Source organism: Carcharodon carcharias, chromosome 13, assembly GCF_017639515.1.
Source record: "Carcharodon carcharias isolate sCarCar2 chromosome 13, sCarCar2.pri, whole genome shotgun sequence".
In the NCBI taxonomy this organism is placed as follows: domain Eukaryota; kingdom Metazoa; phylum Chordata; class Chondrichthyes; order Lamniformes; family Lamnidae; genus Carcharodon; species Carcharodon carcharias.
The window spans coordinates 131,299,963-131,316,120 of NC_054479.1; the positions used below are offsets into that span (position 1 = coordinate 131,299,963).

Below are 16,158 nucleotides of genomic sequence, written 5' to 3' on the forward strand. Positions count from 1 at the left end.
TACCAAAAATTTGCCTTGAATAAATTCACTGACCCAGCCTCCACTGCTTTCTGGGGAAGAGAACTCCACATATTAACTACCCTTTGAGAGAAAGAACAATTCTCATCTTTGCCTTAAACTGTAGAACCCTAATTCTTCAACTGTGTCCCCTGGTTCTAGTCTCACCCAATCAAGTCCCCTCAGGATCTTATATGTTTCAATAGGATCACCTCTCAATCTTCTAAACTCCATTGGGTACAGGATCAACCTGTCCAACCTTTCTTCATAAGATAAGCCCCTCATCCCAGAAATGAGTTGCGTGAACTTTCTCTGAACTGCTTCTAACGCAATTATATCTTTTTTCTAATAAGGAGACCAAAACTGTACACAGTATTCCAGATGTAGTCTCACTAAGGCCCTTACCTCAGTAAACTCTGTGAATATTCTGTGTTAGCACAATGAGACCAAGAGTATTATGGCTAACACCCCGTGAAGCAACTTTGAGACATTTTACTACATTAAAGGAGCTTATAGAAATGCAAATTGTCTCAATTGTTTGTAATCTATTGATGAACTTGTGGTAATGCAATCCTTTGAAATATTTGATTCTTGAGAATGTGATTTTGTTAAAGGGTTGTGAGTTAGGGAGAAAACTAGGCAATTCTCGTGTCTTTCTTTAAAAGAGGAATTTCGACCCCTCAATGCATAATCAGTGTCTTTGATTGAAAATGGTGAGTGCTCTTGTTAATGATAGGGAACAGATGGGAGCTGTTACTGAAGCAGCTGCCTTTGCTGGCATTGGTTGGTTGGACTGTCTTGCTCAAGATTGTGTTTTCTTTATGACAGGAGATCATCAAATTGTGCAGCTTCACCTGAAGTCCAAGGAGACGGGCATGACCTTTGCTAGCACCAGCTTTGTGTTCTACAACTGCAGTGTCCACCATTCGTAAGTTTGCTTGCTCAAGGAGGAACAATTAGAAGCAATAGTCCTTTAATTCAATGGACCATTGGTGCACTTTCCTTAGGACGTTTGATTTATCTGTGGGTTCATTCTGACTGACCCAATGAAAATAAAAGAAAGACTTGCATTTAAATCTGCTCTTAATCTTCTGTGCTGTAAGGAATAGCCATCCTATCAGCTGGTATAAGGATAGTTATGGTTATGGAAGGAGAGTTTGTGATTAATCAGTCTGCGAGTCTTTCCTCTATTTCACACTATTTCCCAAGGCAAGAGTGCAAAGATAGGAGGCGTAAGTCAGTACTGTGATGGAATACTCTCCGCTTGCCTGGATGAGTACAGCTCCAACAACACTCAAGAAACTCAACATCATCCGAGACAAAGCAACCTGCTTGATTGGCACCCCATTCACCACCTTAAACATTCACTCCGTCCACCACTGGTACACAGTGGCAGCAGTGTGTATCATCTATACGATGCACTGCAGCAACTCACCAAGGCTCCTTTGACAGTGCCTTCCAAACCTGCGACCTCTATCATCTAGAAGGACAAGGGCAGCAGATGCACAAAAACACACCACCTGGGAGTTCCCCTCCAAGCCACTCACCATCCTAACTTGGAAAGATATCACCGTTCCTTCACTATTGCTGGGTAAAAATGTGGAACTCCCTCCCTAACAGCACAGTGGGTGTACTTACACCACATGGACCGCAGCGGTTCAAGAAGGTGGCTCATCAGCATCTTCTCAAGGGCAATTAGGGATGAGCAATAATTGCTGGCCTAGCCAGCAACGCCCACAGTCAATAAATTAATATATAAAAAGAGGAAAAACAAATCTGACTAAACCTAGGCAGTGCTGCAATCTTAGGTTCAATTGAACTTAAACTTAATTGACATCAGATATCTTGAGGTACTTTGTCTACTGATGGAAGCTCAAAGGCTACTGGTTGCAGGAGAGGCCACAACTGAGATCAGGAATCAACACGATGAAGGCAATTTATCTTCATATAGATTTTGAGGTTGATTCAGCAGCAAGAAAATCAGTTCTCAAATTTGACTTTGTTTTTCTTTTCTTTAAGAAATCAGGCCTAGAAGAAAAAGCAATAGAAAATATTGTAACAAAATATTTATTGCATGAAAATTAATTTTGCTCTCTTACAGTTGATCGTTAAGATGAACATTGCTGTAAATGATTAATTGTTTTATTACTGTGCCTGTAATGTAGCAATTTTTACATGATCAAGTTGGTCTATAAAACGTTGAATAGAAGATTAAATAACTAGACTGCAATTAATGATAAAAACAAAAAAACTGCGGATGCTGGAATTAATGATGCTAATTTAGCAAAACAGGCAGAGACTGAAATTCTGCTGATTTCCCCCCCTCCATCCCTCCCACCTCAAAGATGGAGACTGATTGATTGATTTCTTGTGGAATTTCCCAGCTTAACTGTTGATGCGTGTGGTTTAAGTGGACTGACCATAGGATATAGAATGGTTACGACACAGAAGGTGCCCATTTGACCCATTGTGTCCCTGCGAGCTCTCGCAACTCACTTCGTCCCACTTCCCCACCCTTGCCCCATGGCCCTGAATCTTTTTTTCTATTCAGACAATTATCCAATTTCTTCTTGAAAGCCATGTTTGAAATTGCCTCCACCACGCTCTCCGGCAGTGCGTTCCAGATCCTAACCACTTGGTGCGTAAAAAGGATTTTCCTCATGTCCCCGTTGCTTTTTTTGCCAATTACTTTAAGTTGGTGTCCTTTCATTCTTGGCCCTTCTGTCAATGGGAACAGTTTCTCCCTATCTACTCTGTCCAGAACCTTCATGATTTTCAAAACCTCTTATCAAATCTCCTTTCAATCTTCACTCTGTTCACTCGTCTGAGGAGAACAGCCCCAGCTGCCCGAAAAACTATCCACCTAGATGAAGTCTCATGTTCCTGGAACCATTCTCAAATCTTTTTTGCACTCTCAGATCCTTCCTAATGTGTGGCACCCAGAATTGGACACAACACTCCAGTTGAGGCCAAACCGGTGTTTTATAAAGGTTCACCATAACTTGCTTACTTATGCATTCTGTTCTTGTTTATGAAGCCTGGGATCGCAAATGCCTTTTAAACCACTTTTCCAAACTGCCCAGCCCAATAATTAATTGGATATTTATCAATGATTTGTTCACAAATCTGCAGGTCTCTCTGCTGCTGCACTCTTTAGACCGGAAATATGGATATGAATGGACGGACTCTAAACATGTCCATGCAACATTGCCCTGTCAGTTATTTTGACAGGAATGTTAACCCCACTTAGAAGTCATGGGTTTATGACTTTTATTTAAAATGGCAGCCATAAAGAATGGTGCGTGATGAATAAAGCTTCCATATCCTGACCTGCACCATCTGAGATCTTTACACTCCTCTAATTCTGGCCTCTTATCCTTTCGCAATTTTAATTGCTCCACCATTGGCAGTCCTGCCTTCAGTCTTCTAGGTCCTAAGCACTGGAATACCTTCCCTAAATCTTTCCACCCCTCTAGCTCTCTGCCTTCCTTTTAAGATACTCCTAAAAGCCTCTTTGATCAAGCTTTTGCTTGCCTATCCTAATATCTTGCTATGCAGCTCAGTGACAAATTTAGTTAGTGCTCCCCTGAAGCACCTTGGAATGTTTTACTGCATTAAGAGGTGCTGTATAAATACAAGTTGTTGTCCCTCTGTTGAAATGAGCTCTAGTTTCTAAGCTACCATCCTTTTTTTTTCAAAAAAAAACATGGTCCCTTTCCCATTTTCTTCTCTTGGGGGTATTTTTCTGGACACACAGTCATCCTTCACTACCATCCTGAAATGGATATCCCTCATGTGTGAGGCTTGGCAAACTATTTGGCAGTGGGATGAATCTGGATCCTGTCCTTACTCTGAGCTCTGCACGCAGGCATACACACACACTGTCTACAGGATGCACTGCAGGTGTTTGCCTAGGCATCTTCTCAGCGTCTCCCTAATCCATGACATCCACCACCGAGGGCAGCAGGTGCATGGAGATGCCACTACCTCCGAATCACGCTCCTTTCTCACTTCGAACTATATCACCCTTCCTTCACTGCCACGGGATCGAAATCCTGGAAATCCCTTCCTAACAGCACCGTGGGTGTACCTAGGCCATGTGGACTGCAGCAGTTCAGGAAGCCACACCACCTTCTCAAGGGCAATTAGGGATGGGCAATAAATTTTGGCCTCACCAGCCATGACCACATCCCGTGAAGGAAGAAAAAAAAATTGTATTCCTCCAAACCGTTCCCTGGGTGAGATTGACTGATTCAGTAAAAGTCACTGTATTTATCTATGTGAATGGTGGTAATGGTGGGCTCCAGGGCAGTTTTCTTTGATGCAAGAGGCAGCTCTCTCCTATCTAGAGACCAGCAGGTATCCATCGCTATAATTTAATCTGCATAGAACCAAGTGAATCACAGTTTGTAAGAATAGTACAGCACAGGAGGCCATTCAGCCCACCATGCCTGTGCCAGCTCATTTGAAGAGCAATTCAATTAACCCCACTCCCCTGCTTTCTTCCCATTTCCATCCAGTTTGTTTTTCCTTTAAATATTTATCCACTTCCATTTTAAAAGCTACTATTGAAAACCCATTTCCACCACAGGCAGGGAGTTCCAGATCCGATCCACTTATCCCGTTAAAAAACAACTTTTTCCTCATGTCGCCTCTGGTCCTTTTGCCAATCCCCTTAAATCTGTGCGCTCTCATTACTAACCCTTCATCCGTTTGAAGCAGTTTCTCCATATTGGGTTTATCTAAACCCATCATGATTTTAAATACCTCGATCAAATCACCCCTTAGCCTTCCCTGCTCGACAGAGAAACCCCCGCTTCCCCAGTGTGGACCTCTTATCTAAAATGACCTGGTCCTTTAAGACCATGACCTGTAATTAGCAATGTGAAACTCTTGAGACAGAAACAGTTATGTATTCAGTCAGAGACATTTAGGGCTGAATTTTGCTGGCGGTGAGCAGGAGGTGGGGCCCGCTCTCTGACGAGTAAAATGACATGGGATGACGTTGGGCGGAACCCCCAAAATCATCTCGCCCCATTTAAATTTTCAGGAAGGCGGGGGCGCAGCAAATTCAGCTGTGCGCCCGCCGACCTGTCCATGGCCAATTGAGGCCACTGACAGGATCATTGAAACAATTAAAGGACCTGCCCGTCCAACCTTAAGGTTAGTGGGCAGGCCAGGAGCCCTGGGCGGCAAATAGAGAAAACAGGAAACTTCATCCAGCGGCGGGATGAGGTTTCATGTAGGGATTTTAAAAGTTTAATAAAATTTTTGTGTAAGTTATGAACAGCTCCCATCTTATGTGACATTGTCACATGAGGGGGACATGATAAGGATTTATTTTTTTCTATTTTTAACGTTTTTAAAAGTGTCAGCGATCTTCCTGAGGCAGCACTTAGCCTCAGGGAGATGTGGGCTCTTTCGGCACATGTGTGAAAGAGCGCACTCTCGGTTTTTAGGGAATCCCCCCCCCCCCCCCCCCCGCCTGCATAGGAAGTGCATAGCACTTCCCAGCGGACGTCACGCTGGGCGGGCCTTAATTGGCCCACCCACATAAAATGGTGGCGGGGCCCGCTTCTCCGGTGGGGATCACCTCCCCACCCGCCAGAGATTGGGTCAGGCCCGCCCTCCCGACATGCAGAAAATTCTGCCCATAGAGTTGGAACTACACGAACTGTTACATATTGATCCTTTATTATCTCTTCCTAGCAGGCTCCCTCTACTGTTACATGTGTGTATAGCAACCTCAAGTGGACAAAATGCACAATGCAATTTTCAATACACTACAAGAATCATAGAAAATTTCAGCGCAGAAGGAGACCATTTATTCAGCCTAGCTGGCTCTTTGAACGAGCAGTTATGCTTATCCCCACAACTCCTTTTTTTGCCTGTATCCTCATAAATTCCTCGTCCTCAAGTACCTATCCGACTGCCTTTTAAAATTACTAGTGGAGTCAGCTTCCACCAGCCTTTCAGGCAGAACGTTCCAGATCCCGGCTCCTCTCTGAGTGAAAAACACTATCCTCATTTTCCTTCTAGATCTTATGCTGGTGATTTTAAATTCATGACCTCTGGTGATTGACCCACTTGCCAGAGGGAATAGTTTCTCTGTGTGTCTCTATCAAAACCGTCTCATTGTTTGAGGAAGCAATGGAGGATTAATCAGAGTTTAATTACCATTATACTTGTAAATCTCTGTTTCTAGGTCAGAAGAGACTAGTTTGAATAACTGGCTTGTTTTTTGACCTCTGAAAGTATGATAATGCAAAATTCTCTGATGGTGTAGCTGGGTTCTAATTAGCTTGAAGTGGCCTGACTTTTAACAATTGTAGAGTGTGCAATGCCCTCTGAAGATTCATTTGATTGTCTATTTTGTCTAATCAGGTGCCTGTCGTGTGTGAACAGTCCCTATCAGTGCCACTGGTGTAAATATCGACACATGTGCACACATGACCCACGGACATGCTCCTTTCAGGAGGGTCGGGTCAATGTTTCAGAGGTAAGGGAATTTTCCATTTTTCTTTCCTCCCCTCCCCCTTCCCATGTAGCTGTCTGAACCAGCTAAAGTTTTACCAGCCAAAAAGTCACAAGTACACGAGAATGTGTGATTGAGATGGGGGCATTTGAGCCCTTCGAATTTATCCTGGAACTCTTTTCTGCCAATTGCTTTTTGAGGCTTGGTCTGTCAAAATTTTCAAGACGGACATTGATGGATTTTTATTTGGTCAGGTGACCATGGGGGTAAACAGAGTTGAGATTCAGATCAGCCATGATCTAATTGAATGGCAGAACAGGCTCAAGGGCTGAATGGCCTCCTTCTGTTACAGTGCTCCTTACCTTTCGGGGCAAATTCAGGGCCTGCATGGACCATTTTCATCTCCTCTTTCTGCCTTCATCCGCCCCACTCTCCCTCTCTCGGCCTGTAGCACTTTACAATGATAAATCATCAATGGTTGGAGACTTTGATAGCCCTAAACTGGGATGGTCCATTGTTCTCCAATTTGCAACAGAAGTTATGCAACATCTGCCTGAACCAGTGCAGTAAGGCTCGGTGAGGCAGCACCACTGACAATGCAGCACCCCTGAAGTGCCAGCTTGGATTATGTGTTCAAGTTTTTATAGTTGGAGCTGAACCAAAAAAAAATGCAAAAGTGGTTCCATTCTGTTACCCTGAAGGAAGGCACTTAGGGAATATTGTCAACCTAACCCACAGGACTGGTAGGGGGTCCAGACATCCATTTTATAGCTCGCCCGATTTTACCCCATTGATTGTAGTGTGTAAAATGGGCGGCTGCATGTATTTCCTGCTGGGGTGGGGCTGAGTGGCTGAGGGGTTTCAGTTAAAGTAGAATCCTAGTGCTTTATGCTTGATACTGTCCAAATTTATTTCACAAGTTATCCCAACATCCAGCAGGAGGTTCCATGCCCTAAATTGGGCCAGATTGAAGCCTAAGCCCTGGAGGTTAACATGCTTAACCTACTGCCACGCTCAGTCTTGTAGCATTCTTTGTTTTGTTAAGTTCTTTGTCTGTGGTTTGCAATCATCCAAGTTTCTTTGCTCGAGGCACATTAGCAAGAGAGAATGATGCTGTGCTTGTAGGATGGGCTAGTTCACCAGCATAACTCCATTAAACCAAGGGTGTAAACAGAGAAGGATCTCATTCGGCAAAAGTAACAAGAACTAAAAAAGCTACTATGGCTTAGCATTCGGAGGGATTTACTCCCTGGTCCTCCCTTGTAAATTATCTATTGAGACTGGCAAGATGGAAACCCAATGAGTCCTCTTCCAGTTTGGACCCACATGTGAGTGCAGATTAAGTCAAGGCTACAACACTCCTTCTGTTCTTGTCTTCTATTCTGTTATGATGTGACAGATGATGTGTGCCAGGTGGACCAAATCCACAAGGGAACCTTGGCCATGCTACCTTGACGGTTTTGCAATTTGTATTTATTATGATAACATGTGTGCACTGACTTCAGAACCAATGGATCCACTAACACCCTTTAGAGGTTTTAAAAATTAAATTAAAATGTTTATTAACAAAAGAAAATATTCCAAGCACATACGTAAGATTACAGTTACATAATGTTATAACAAATCCTAAAATCCTTAATTAACCTAACTCCTAACTACACACCCCCTTTAAGGCAACAGTCCAAAATAGATTTTAAATTTAAAAAGCACGCCAGCAAATTAGCACAGTCCCCACTCGACAGTGGAAATTCAAAAGCTTGGACACAGCAGACTTTTGCAAAAATGGCTGGAGGCTTCTTCAAGGCTGTTTCACACTCTCCTGTTAGATCTTACATGGCCCCCTAATATAGCCTTTCATTCCCCTTTTGTACGTTTCTCTCTCTTTAATCTGTAAATTCCATTATTCCATATGCCTTTGCAAATTTACTTTTCCCAAAATATAAAAATCTTGCATGTTGCCAATATAACCTCTTTCCTTTTGAGAAAAATAAACACACTGCTGGGCCTTGCTTATCTTGCCAGTTGTAAACATCCTATCATTCCTTTGAAATCCAAACAACTCCTTCACTTATCTAAAAATGCAAATTTCCTTCACCCCTTATATGCTAAGACCCCATCCACGTTTACTCATTAGCACTTAAAGTGCCCTTCTACACCTAACTCCTTTTGATAGTTTCACGCTTGCAGTCTAGCTGATTCCAACTCAATTAAATCACACACAGACAGAATCATCCATACTCAGCCCAATAAACTACTTTATAATAACCCACAATAATATTATGAAAATTATTACAGTTTTGTAACAATTCATAAATGCCTGGAGTAACTGGGTACAAATCTGTTCTTCTTCACTGGCCCATGGAGAATAGGAACAGGAGTAGACCGCTCAGCAACACGAGCCTGTTCTGTTATGCAATTAGCTGATCTGGATTGTAACTCCACCCTGGTTCCGTAACCCTTAATCGCCGTACCTAACAAAAATCTATCAATCTCAGTTTTTAATTTTTCAATTGACTCCCAGCCTTAACAGCTTTTTGGACAGCGAGTTCCAGGTTTCCACTGCCCTTTGCATGAAGAAGCATTTCCTGACATCACTCCAGAATTGCCTACCAGTATGTAAATCAACCTTTGAAGCCTCGAAAAAATCCCTCCAAAAAACCTGAATGCCGAGTATACAAGTGAGCCGCCGTGTAGATTTGGACAGTCAGCAACTTTATTGGTTACCGCGTGACATCTGCTCTGTATGGGCATGTCTAAAACATCTGTGCACCTTTGCAACACAGTTTGTACCACCTGCTTGATCCCTTGCACCCGGTTAGAAGGTACTGGTAAGTAAAATACCCATTTATGGGGTGAAAAATTGAGGCAGAATACTAATACGAGTGTTGCATGTTGTGGCTGAAAAGCTGGGTCGACTTGTGTGCCGAGTATATCGAAAAACATGATTTTTGGGGCTTGAAAAATGGTGTTGTCTTATATGTTGGGTTAACTAATGCGCTGTGAGCTATAGTAGCTCTAATTTTAAGGTTATGACCCCTGGCACAAGGTCGATGGAAAGCTAGCAAGAACAGGAGTGATTATTGTGCTGGGCTCAGTGCAAAATAGGATGCAAATAGCGAAATTTGGCCAAGTTGGTATTTGTATACAGTGAAGGTCAGGACTGTTGCAGAAGTTGAGTGACTGGTAACAAAGGAATGGATGAGATTTTAAGTGGAGGTCAGGTAATGATAATTCACCATTCACCTTGTTGACCACTGCCCCGCAGGCGGGCTTGGCAATGGAGGTTTTTACTAATTTGCACCTTAATCAGCATGGTGCCTGCCGCAGGAGATCTGTGTGAGCAGATCAAGCAACAGCAAGGCTCGTCAAACAATTGTATGGGAGTATCCTCACTGAGACAGAGTCCAAACCAGGAGTTATAAAGCAGGAAACATAAATTAGATTTAAATAATGTAGAGAAAAAGAAATAAAGATGGGGAAATGCTGATGAGATCAGGGAGAGAGATCAAAGGCATAAACAGAAGAAGGGAAAAAAAATTGAAAAAATCGACATTAATTTTCTTCAGAGGGAATGAGATGCCACACTTGTAAAGTTATTTTTTAAGGGGCAGAATGGCCAGGCTGCAGTGTTTATCACTTATTAAGCTTTTAAAAGTACACTTCTGTTTTGCACCAGCCCCAACATTTTCAGTCACCTTTAGTGAGGAACTAGTGAGTAAATGCTCCAACTTCATCTGACTGCAGTGATTTCAGTGCTGACCCTGTAGTGGAGGACTGCAATAGCGCACCCTGTGGAGAAACCAGGTATTTCTTACAGCAACTTCTAGATTTATCTGCGTATGCGTGGATACTAGAAATTGCTGTCAGATCTACTGTGTAATAATGGGAGCACTGATAGCTTCATGGTTATTATAATGACTAATTCTGAGCCAATCTGTTTGGGGCTATTAAGGTTGATGAAGATGAAAGATGGCCTTGGGGATATGACAATAATTGCAAGGGTATCTGAAGATATTAATATCTATTAATCTAGGCTGTTTCTTAGTGGCTGGTAGGAACCCTCAGCCCCTATTGAATAAAATTCAGTACCTAACTCTAATTTTATAATAATTTTAGCTTATCTTTGATTCTCCCATCAGAAGAAATAGTTTCACTGCACTTACCCTATTGAATCTCTTGAACATTGGAATGGATCACCACTCAATCTTCCACAGTCAAGAGAATTCAAACCAAGTTTATGCAACCTTCCCTTGAAATTTAACCTTCTCAGCTCAGGTGTCATTCTAGTGAATCTGCACTGCACCCCCTCCAAAGCCAAGATATCCTTCCTGAGGTACAGTGCCCAGAACTGAAAGTAGTACTCAAAGTGGAGTCTGACCAAGGCTTCGTAGAACTGCAACATAACTTCCTCCCTTTTATAGTCCAACCTCCATGAGATATGAAGGCAAGCATTACTTTAGCCTTTTTGAATCCTTTTAGCACCTGTTCACTAGCTCAAAATAATCTGCAGACTTGTAAAATTTTGCACCATCCAAAGGATGGCTATTGATTTTATTTTTTGAGGGAGGTGAAGTTATTTGGAATAATGAAATGTTCTTGTTCTTGCAAGAAAAAATGAAACTCATTTTTGCTTTGAGGACCTGGTAAAGGAGCAGGTTTGGAACCTTGTCTGAACTGGGGTGTGTTTAAACTGCAGCTGTTTCTTTACTCGATGAGGTAGTTTTGGTTTTGGATTGAGTTGTGTAAATCCAGACTCGGTGGAACCTGACTCTGGGGGAAAGTGAAGCAAATTCCCCAATGGACTCACTGTTGCTGTGTACCAGGTTGGCACCATGTGGAGTGTGAACCAAATGCAGTATCAAACCAGGTATTAACCTGAGTTGAACGATCCCCCAGGATTATCCTGGAGTCCCTGGCAATTAAAAAATTAATCAGGTAAAATAATTGTATGATTATTTCATTTTCTGCTTTCATTTCTTAGTAATAAAAATATTGGAGATGGCTTAAAAAGACCGACTGAGAGCCAAGCGTTGCTCAGTTAAGAGCTTCCTTGCTTTCTGATTGGCCTGAGTAGGGGCTGTGCTGCAAGGGTTGATATTTTTTATTATTTATTCATTCATGGGCTGTGGGCATCGGTGGCAAAGCCAATATTTGTTGTCCATCCCTAATAGCCCTTGAACTGAGCAACATCTAATCTTAACTATTGGTGCATTCTTGGGTTTTATCTCTCTGTCCCTTCTTTCTATTCTATGACCCTCATTTCCCCTATTACTATTATGGTGTCCTGCCTTGAATCTACCCTTTGATTTGCCACATCTACCCAAGCTTGATCCCAGCCCCCCTCCCCTTGTTTAGCTTAAAGCACTCTCTACTTCCCTAGTTGCGCGATTTGTAAGAACACACATCCCAGCATGGTTCAGGTGTAGACTGTCCCAACGGTACAGCCACCACTTCCCCCAGTACTAATGCCAGTGTCCCACGAACTGGAACCCATTTCTCCCTCACCAGCCTTTGAGCCACACATTCATCTCTCTAATCTTATTTGTCCTATGCCAATTTGCATGTGGCTCAGGTAATAACCCAGAGATTATTACCTTTGAGGTTCTGCTTAATTTGGTACCTAGCTTCTCATACTGACTATGCAGAATCTCCTTCCTTGTCCTGCCTATGTCATTAGTACCCACATGGACCACGATGACTGGATCCTACCCCTCCCATTGAATGGTCCTCTCCAGCTCTGAGCAAATGCCCTGAACCCTGGCACTGGGCAGGCAACACAGCCGCCTGGACTCTCTCGTTCATTGCTGCAGAGAACAGTGTCAATCCCCCTCACTATCCTGTCCCCTACTACTTCTACATTCCTGTTTACTCCCCCTGTTTGAACAGCTTCCTGTACCATGGCGCCATGTGAACCTACTCATCCACCCTGCAGACCTGGCTTTCATCCACACAGGTTGTGAGCGCCTCAGATCTGTTTGACAATTGCAAAGTCTGAGGCTCCTCCACTGTTCTCTGCTCTGTTCCATCACCTGCCTCACTGATGGCCACATCTTCCTGTCCCACACTGCTGAACAAAGCAGACAACCCTATTCTAAGAGGCATGACTGTCTTCTGGAACAAAGCATCCAGGTATTTCTTCCCCTCTCCTATGTTGTGCAGTGTCCGCAATTTGGCTTCCAGATCAAAAACCCTCTAGCTGCCTACACTTCCTGCAAACCTGTTTGTCATGGATCGCCTTGTCATCTGAAAGAGCCCACATTCCATAGCTGCAACATAACACCTGTCCTGCCATTGTTACTTATATTATTTAGTTAACTTAATTTAATGACTCACTTACTTAACTTAGAATAATTCCTATGTATACTACACCCCCATGCATCGAATTTCCACATGAATCTAATTCACTACTCAGTCTCCCTCTGATGTAGTTGTCTGTCTTGTCAAATGCCCCTTGCAGTTAAGAGTTAACTGCACTGTTGTGGGTCTAGAGTCACATGTAGACCAGACCAGGTAAGCATGGCAGATTGACACTGTTCTCTGTACCAAGTCCCTTCCCCTATCACCCATGTGCTCGTTGACCTACGATGGCTCCCTGTCAAGCAATGTCTTGACTTTCAAATTCTCATCCTTGTTTTCAAATCACTCCATGGCCTCACCCCTCCCTATCTCTGTAATCTCCTCCAGCCCTGCAATTCTCCAATATGTCCGTGCTCCTCTAATTCTGGCCTCTTGAGCATCCCTGATTTTAGTTGCTTGGTGGCCATGCCTCCAGTTGCCAAGGCCCTGGGTTCTGGAATATAAGATACATAAGGCATAGAAATAGGCCATTTGGCCCAACCATTCCTTGCCGGTGTTTATGCACCATTCGAGCCTCCTGCTATCTTTCCTCCTCTAATCCTATTATAATAACCCTCTATTCCCTTCTCCCTCATGTGATCGTCTAGCTTCCCCTTAAATGCATCTATACTATTTGCTTCAACCACTCCCTGTGGTAGTGAGTTCCACATTCATAACACACTTTGGGTAAAGAAGTTTCTTATAAATTCCTCACTGAATTATTTTGGTGACTATCTTATATTAATGGCTCCTCACAAGAGAAAACATTCTCTGTATCCACTCTTTAAAAATATTTCATATATTTAAATACCTCTATTAGGTCACCTTAATTAATACTAATTAATAATAATTCAAAATACCATTAATAGGAATATCTCTTTGCCCCTCTGCTTCATTTTCCTCCTTTAAGACACTCTTAAAACCTACCTCTTTGACAAAGCTTTTGTCCATCTGACGTATTATCTCCTAACGTGTCTTCATGCATACTTGGTTGTATAATGCTCCTGTGAAATGCTTGGGACATTTTATGACATTATGACATTAAATATGCCATGTAAATATAAGTTATTCTTGTCTCTATTAATGGGCCGGAAAAAAAAAACAAGAAGCTGGTAAGTTAATGAGGTCACCATTCTGGGCGTTGTGTCTGGGAATCTTTGCCTTCTAACCATTGGCATAAATAAACACTCGTTCACAGGAAATGTGGACTTCCTGTGACAGGGCAATGACTGGATGGAGACAGATTTTTAGGCTCTAACTTCAAAGATGACAAGAAGCTGTGTTTGGAAATGGAGCATTTTTGTTAAAAGAAAATCCGTAATTATATTTTTCCTTGGCAGAGGATTGGGGTGTGATAAAAGGGCTTTGCTTGTACAGACTCACGAGGACAAGTAATGTCTTGCTACTTATTGATGGACCATTCTTTGAGCAGTTTATTCACTAGTTATTAGTTGAAAATTCTGGAAGAATTCTTCCAACAGAATTCGGAAAGCCAGCTGAGTAGAATGATAGAAAAAACCCACAAGCAACTCCCACGCTTGCTTGGCCAGCAAGCTAAGGGTGGGGAACTGAGTCCAAACAGGTCTGATCCTGGCTCCAATCTGATCTCAGCCAGGCTTTATGTTGATTCATTCTTGGCATGCAAATAAGATTAGCAAGGCTGGCATTGATTGCCTATCCCGAGCTACCCTTGAGAACATATTGGGGACCTTTCTTCTTGAACCGCTAGAGTCTGTATGGTGAAGGTGCCATTAGTGAGAGCGTTCCAGAGTTGTTACTTAGCAGTGATGAAGGAACAGCTGATATATTTCCAGGTCAGGATGGTGTGTGAGCTGGACCTGGTGGTGTACCCATCTGCCCTCTGCCATTGTCCTTCGAGGTGCTCAAGGTCACGGGTTTGGGGGAGGAGGGGTAACATTGGAGGCATTGAGTTGGCTTCAGCATCTTAGGGCAAGGTGGGGGTGTCGTTCGACAGAGCAGGGACAGGGAGATCGAAATCAGACCTCGTTCTTACTCCTGATTAATAATCACTGGTTCTGAATGGAAAGTGCATATGGGTGCATTTGTTGATGAAACAGCTGAACCTGCTCTGCCAGGACCCCAAATTCAAATAGCTCACTAATGTGAGGGCAAATTCAGCAAGTTTGTACTCCTGATAGGGGTTGTGTGTTGGTGACAAAGCTATAACACTATAGCCCAAAGGCTCTGTCCCAAGTTTTGGCTGAACGAGGCTCCTTGCTTAGAATACAGCCTTGCTGAATTGTTTTTGTGGGTGAAGTACCAGTAATAGATTGAATTTATCATGTGTCTTTAAGATAGGAAGATGCCAAGAAGCAGCAAAAAGAACTTTAGAGAGTTGACACTAAGATCAGGGCAGCATCTTGCAGCCAGGAAGATAATAAAATCCATCATCAGCTGCTCCTACGATGACTGTTTTGCAGGAGCTTTCCATCAGTGAGCTGTAATGATTGACAAACCTAATTAACACACATGGGTTTTGTATCTGAATTGGAGACAGAAATAAGGTTATTGTTAATTCAAAGATGTTACTGCAGCCTGACTATTCAATAGCTTCAGATCTGCTTTCTGCTGTTTTGGGAATCTGCCCAAGCTCAAGTGGAGACTGGAATATGAAACAAGTAAAATTCAACTGCAGACTCGCAGCAGGTGGTGTAATGTGTATGAGTGATTCTCCTTGAAAGCCTTCGTTTATCCCAGGACCTGATCAAAAGCTGATGTTCTGTTGTAACTGTAGTATAAGGATCTGGCACATACAGGGTTAATGTGGAACTGAGTATAGTACTGCCCACACGGTGATGTAAGAAGGCACATGGCCAAGACCCAGAGTCAGTATGGTGTTGAGCAGAGACTGGTTAAGACCTAAGCATGGAGGCAGCTTCTAGTCTGTACCCTTTACTGTACATGTGTAAAGAGTCCTAAAGACTTACAGTTAAACTGCTGAAGACTACAAAAGCTTTGTTACGAGACACTTTTGTAATGAACACCACTACCCCCCCCCCCCCCGCAACAATAACCATACCAAGAATATTAGAAGTGGTTTGGTCTTATGATAAAGTGTGCATTTGAGATTATCTGGTTAAAGTTGGGGATTTTACTGTGGTGAGATGTTGGCATTACTGTTGCATTTTAGAATTCTGGCCAATAGTCAGAGTGATATAACAGGGTCTTTTTCTATGTCAAATAGTTCCCCAGTAAGGTTGCAGTCTTTCTTAACAGTTGTTTGCCCTCATTAGTCCTCACTAGGGGCATTGGCACACACACTCTGCATTTATATATTAACTTTATTATTATGGCATTGCAAACATTGGGGAGTAGATGTGGCATCTGGA

At 42.8% G+C, this 16,158-nt stretch overlaps 1 protein-coding gene across 3 annotated transcripts in view; it reads left to right on the top strand.

Annotated features, from left to right (window-relative positions):
* The window catches only part of plxna4 (plexin A4), a 701,383-nt gene that overhangs the window by 524,186 nt on the left and 161,039 nt on the right, over positions 1-16,158 (top strand). For all 3 annotated transcript variants that reach the window (XM_041202720.1, XM_041202719.1, XM_041202718.1), the window contains exons 8-9: positions 826-925; positions 6,382-6,496. In XM_041202720.1, the coding sequence (XP_041058654.1) occupies positions 826-925; positions 6,382-6,496 (215 nt within the window). The remainder of the gene's footprint in view (positions 1-825; positions 926-6,381; positions 6,497-16,158) is intronic.